This window comes from Pteropus alecto, unplaced genomic scaffold, assembly GCF_000325575.1.
Source record: "Pteropus alecto unplaced genomic scaffold, ASM32557v1 scaffold95, whole genome shotgun sequence".
In the NCBI taxonomy this organism is placed as follows: Eukaryota; Metazoa; Chordata; class Mammalia; order Chiroptera; family Pteropodidae; genus Pteropus; species Pteropus alecto.
This window is the reverse complement of record NW_006441071.1, coordinates 11,631,960-11,637,910: the sequence shown is the minus strand read 5'-3', so window position 1 is coordinate 11,637,910 and position 5,951 is coordinate 11,631,960. Positions and strand designations below refer to the sequence as shown.

Genomic DNA, 5,951 nt, shown 5'->3' with positions numbered 1-5,951 from the left:
CTCGCTGTGATGTCGAAACACCACTATTAGCATGCGCAGCAGGAAGCCTGAGCCCAGTCCCGCCCATTGTAGCCTTCAGGCCGAAAAATCCCACCTCTGTGACCCTGACCTCTGACCCTCACCCTTAACCCGGAAGTAGATCTCGTGGGGCCAGGCAGTCCGGTGCATACACCAGGATATCGATCCATATGCAGTGGCGTTGATTCCACCCGCCAAGATATGGATCCCTCCAGCCTAGAGTCTGACCCTGCAGGCCTAGATTTCAGCTTTCCTAGCCAAGATTATTTCTCCACTGGCCACGAGTTCGACTCTCTCTACCAAGAATTGGACCTGGACTCTCTTAACGAAGATCTTTCTCAGTCCATGCCAGGTGTCATGACAGAGACCTCTGTGAGCACACATGAACCCTACCCAGCTGCCGAACCACAGGATCTCACAGAGGCTGAGCAAAAGGAGCTCAAATCTGAGCTCACTAAATTGGAGGCAGAAATTGTGACCCTACACCACGCACTGGCAGCCAAAAAAAGACGCTGCGTGGAGCTCAAGAGGAAGCTGGGCCTCACGGCCTTGGTGGGCCTGCAGCAGAATCTGTCAAAGAGCTGGCATGATGTTCAGGTCCCCAACGCCTACATGAGACAAAAGATGTCAGCTGCCCTGTCCACCATGAGCTCTGCCATCTGTAGGAAGCTTGGAGACATGAAGCAGTCAGCCGCATTCCGATCCTTTGAAGGTCTGATGGGGACAATCAAGTCCAGAGTCGCAGGTGGCAGAGAGATTAGCAATGACTGCCTTCCTTCTTCAGCAGAGTGTGGAGATGATCCACTCCCAATTTCAGGGAGTAGGGATGATCCAATTCCTGGAAGTGGAGATGATCTGGTTACGGGAAGTGGGAATGACCTGCTTCCCTTTAGGGAGCCAGAATAAGTCCACTGGTTACTTTGCGTGGTTACCTCACTAGTGCAAGAATTCCCTTCCCTCATCACAATTGCAACTCTACCTATCAAAAACAAGCAACCTAGCTACAGTGGTAAAGTTAATTCAGGATATGGACAGAATCCAGTTTTGAGAAAAGCATTGCCCATTCGTACATAGATATTTGCTGCAGTTGAGATAGCGAACCCAATGTTTTGTACTCAGTTATTTTACACCAAAGTTTGTAGATGAAATACATCAGTGTACTAGCCTCCCTGGGGTTGCATTTAAATGGACAAGGCAATGGCTCCAGAGGGGTCTAAGGCCAAAGCCCAAACTCTTTTTCTGGAAAACTAAGTCTTCCAAAGAAGGTTTCTGTTTAGAACTTGGAAGAGATATATCCCCTCCCCATCACCTTCCTTTCCTAAATCGCAGCAGGAACCTTGAAAACTTTAACTGGTCTACAATTTTTATTTTTAAAAGATGATCAAGAAAAACTTGTTTTTCTCTGAGACCTTCAGAAGGAGGGGGCGGTATTAGTAGACTAATTGTTACATAATGCTATAACTTTTATAAAACTTGATTTTTTAAAGCTCCTAATTAAGCAAAATAATTTTAGCTTCATTAGGAGATTGTTAACTACTTTGGACTCAAGCTGAAATTGTAACTTTACTTTGCCTTGTGCTTTATTTATTTTCTTAAACATTTTAATTAGTAATCGACACATAAAGAATGAACTAATTTTATAAGAATGTTTTAATAGTTTATTCTTCAAATACAGTTGACATTCAATATTATATTAGTTTCAATTATACAGCATGGTGGTTAGATATTTGCAAATAGTTCCAAAAATATGTGTTAGTTTATTATAACAAACATTAAAAAATTCTGCCAAATAAGCATGATTTTATTAACATTTGGCATGATAAACTATCATGCATATTTCTGGAACTATTTGAAAAGAGGCTATACTAGAAAAGTAACATAAACGATATCTAGTTATTTTTTATCTTTTTATATAGCAAAATGAGGGTTTTAAAGTTTCACCCTGTGGCAACATGTCTCTGCCACAGCAGCATGCCACCTAAAAGGAAGAAAGTTGCTTCTCTGTTCTGCAGCAATTCTTAGTTATCACCTCTAGCTGAGGGCCTGGAGGGAAAACAGCCTAGCCAAATTCGAGAAAGATAAACCCTTTCTTAAGCAACATCTAAAACAGAATGCCCATCTCCTGTAATGCTGATTGTAATGCCTTTGAATGGACATAACTAAGGGATTGTGCATCACATGGTCACCTTGACTCCAAGTCTGTCCTTGTTTATAGCTAACTCCAACTGAAAGGAAACAGAATCTGACCCTCAGGGGATGTCAAAATAGTAGGAACCTCATTTGGTTTGTTCAAACTTTCTCCTATCTGAGTTTCACAGGAGCTATGATGCTTTTTGTTTTTGCTTTCCTTTTCTATTTTCAAAATGTCAGGACCTGGCAGCTTCTTTCATTCCTCCAGTCACACTGCCTGACGTAGAAGTTAGTGTCTTATTCTCTTTCAGCAGGGGGACTAAGACTTTTGTTTGCGTGGGTATATATTGATAATTTCTCGCTGCCTAAAGGTAGTCCCTCCAGTCTAAGAACGTTTTGTTGATTCTTGAATGCTCCCTCTATATTTCCTTTGTTTTCCTATAAGCAAAACCAAATACCACTATAAATACAAAAGCACTTGGTAAACTATAAAGTCACTGATGCATCCCACAGATTTCTGAAGACAAAGTTTTGCTTAGATTAAAACAAAACATTCAACTATTTTACATTTGTTTTTTAATTTGTATGTTTATCAATCAAAATGGTTTTTTATGCTGAAGGACTAGAGACAAACTTGCAGCATACAAACCCAAAATATTCCTCATATTGCAGAAAGCCTTGTGTTTTGGAAAATCTCAGACTGACATCGTGGGCCAAATCCAAAATATGTTCTATTTTATTTAATAATTCAAACAAATGTAGTAACAGTTTCTCCCAATAAATCCTCAACTCCCTGAGAGCAGTAAAGGACATAACTATTTTTGTTCATCATTGTATTCCCATGCCTGACTTAGGGTAGATGTTCAAAAAATACTTGTTGTATTAATGAAGGAATCAATATCACATACTTTAGATATCAAATCTTGGATCCTAAAGATTATCCATAACATGAACAAGCTAACAAGTTCCTCAAGCTTTTATTCAAAGATAGTTTGAGACCCTACTATGTGTCAGGTACTGTGTTGGGCTCTGAAGGCACAAAATTAATTAAACATGGTATATGCTCTCTAAAAACAGATTTTCAAATCATTGCAATTCACTGAAGTAGGTGCTAAAATAGAGGAAATCTATAAAGAAAGGGTGTTCATATCTGCCTTGGTAGGTCAAAGAACTCAGAGAGACAGACTTAGAGGACTAGTAGGAATTTGCCAGACAGATAAAAGTAGAACATTCTAGACAATATCCAGAGGAAGTAAGTCATGAAGTAATGTAATAGAATGTCGTGTTCTAAGAAATACCAATAAGTCATTGTGGCTAGAGAGGTGGGAAAAGTGAGAGATAAAGATGAAGAAATAAGCAGGGGAAAGATCATAATATCTCAGACATTAGTATTTAATCCTGTAGGAAATGGGGAGGAATTAAAGGTACTTAAGTCAAATTTGTATTTTTGATAGGTTGGTCACTCTGGACACCACAGAAATCAATTGAGAAGTGTCAGAGGTAGAATCTCCAAGGCTTATGAAACAACTGCATGGGCGAGAGGGATAGATAGGTTTGCAAGTTGATAAATATGTAGAATTGAAAAGACTTGATACTAACAATGCTGAAGCTGCAAATTCATTTTGCTTTGGCTCTTTTATTGGACTCCAGCAAACCTGCATCAATAGCCATAGACACAAAATAAAATGCTTCCATGAGCATGTGGACTCTGGATTAAAGGCTTTCTCCTGATTTCTTTTCTTCTACTTGCTTCTACCCTTTCTGTGTATTGCTTGCTCTCATTGTCTAGCCTGTCTTCTTTTATGAATTGAACACCTCTGCTCATTTAGCCCTATTTGCATTTTGTAGCATAGCTTCAGTCTATTTAACTTAGCCACTTTAGGATACAATTTCCAATAGTTCTCTTAGAATATATGAACACCTTAAAGATGCCCCAGACCTAGATCCTCAACCCCTGAAAACCACAGGTTGGGAAGGTTGGGAAGGAAATTGGAACAAAATTCCCTGAGGCTCTCAGTTTTTTGGTCTTACATCACCCAGATGAGTGAATGAGTTGGGGTAGAAGGTAGAACAAGGGTTGAAAGTTATAATTCCCACAGATGACACTACCCATTTAGCTAACAAGAATGGGATTAGAGTACCAAGCCCTTGTTTATTAGCATTGTAACATACCACAACCAACATATTGCTAGCATCACCCCCAGAGAAATTCTGGAAACTACTGAGGCTACTCTGGAGATTACTTCTATGCTCTATATTTGAGAGAAACTATATCACATACCTACTTGCATGGACTAAAGAGAGGTAAGCAGTGATCAGTAGGTCTTCTCATACTGCTCAGCAATGTTCTTGATGGCCCTACCAACCAAGGGGACAATGATATCATTTGTTAATTCTACTAGGGGATGAGGTCAGTTGCATCTGACTATGTAATTTCAGTTCTTGCCCATAAACTTTAATGTAAGGAAAAAGAATGAGTGTCACTCTATCAAAACTACTGGGCCTCAATGCAGTCACCATTTGAGACCTGCTAACCAGATCTATTGATGAGAGGCTTGATGATGCCACAATTTCCAGTGCCTAGAGCCTCATCACATAAGGCAAGTAACAAGTGGAAGAATGCCTTCCAGATGATACATCTTGGCCAGCTAGTATGAACATATTATCATGCCACTTGATCATCTCTCAGAAATTACTAAGCAGATACCTAAGACATTCAAAAATGTCTGGCAATTCCTGAGAGTTCACCAAGAAAATTAAAAGTTTATCCTCCCTTTATCTATACTACTACTCAAACAATTGATCACCTCAAGAATAGAAGTGGGTCTTCTGGAAGTCAAAAGTTTTGATCACCTCTACCCTAACCATGGCTACCTGGCCTCAGATCCATAGCATCAAGATTGATGTATCCAACATGGTACCACGTCTCCAAGGAGACTTTTCTGCTTCTCTGTCTCCCACTCTCAATAACTTGCAGCTAATTGGAGAAGAAATGGTTATCTAACTCAGAGGAACAAATTCATAGACTTGGCTGAGACAAACTTTCTCTCTAGAACATAAGAACGAAGACATAAAAAGACTCAATCAGATGGGAACTGGCCTGTAATGTCACATAGATATGGGTTTTTTATTGTTGTTGCTGTTTTTGGAACATATCTAAGCACAGAATATGTTCTACTAAAAGGAGACCAGGGCAGACATACAGAGGTGCCATGTGACCACCTAGACTCATTCCAGGCCAAGGCTGAGGGCAGGATACAATTTTAAAATAGTGAATATAAGCGGGGCTGTGATGCCAAGACTTAACCACCACATAAATCCTCTCTGATACTCCTTGGGTCTCATGTCTACACCATAAAAGAGAAGAGTCACCTAGGTTTTGGGTGTTTTTTTTTTTTAAATTAAGTTTATGGGGGTAACATTGGTTAATATAATTATATAACTTTTAGGTGTACATTGTAATTTGACATCTGTATATTCTATTGTGTGTTTACCATCCAAAGTCCAGTTTCCTTCAGCTACCATATATTTGGTCCCCTTTACCCATTTAACCCTTGACCTACCCCCCTATATTTGACCACCTTTACTCTGTCTACCTCTCCCTTCCTCCCTCACTCCACTAGTAACCACTAGTCTATAGTCCATGTCCATGAGTCTCTGTTTGTTTGTCCTGCTCATTTGTTGCTTTTAGGTTTATATTCCACATATAAGTGATATTATGTGATTTTCAACGTTTTCTGTCTGGCTTGTTTCACTTAGCATGATTATATCGAGGTCCATCCAGGTTGTTGCAAATGTCAGTA

The 5,951-nt window shown here is 39.6% G+C and overlaps 1 protein-coding gene across 1 annotated transcript; it reads left to right on the top strand.

Annotated features, from left to right (window-relative positions):
* Positions 1–219: 219 nt before the first annotated feature.
* TPD52L3 (tumor protein D52 like 3) lies at positions 220–924 on the top strand. The gene has a single exon (XM_006918367.2). The coding sequence runs from the start codon at positions 220–222 to the stop codon at positions 922–924; it is 705 nt and encodes a 234-aa protein (XP_006918429.2).
* The last annotated feature ends 5,027 nt before the right edge of the window (positions 925–5,951 follow it).

Excerpts from the sequence above, each read along its gene's own strand:
- TPD52L3 (XM_006918367.2), top strand. The coding sequence starts at position 220 with ATGGATCCCTCCAGCCTAGAGTCTGACCCTGCAGGCCTAGATTTCAGC.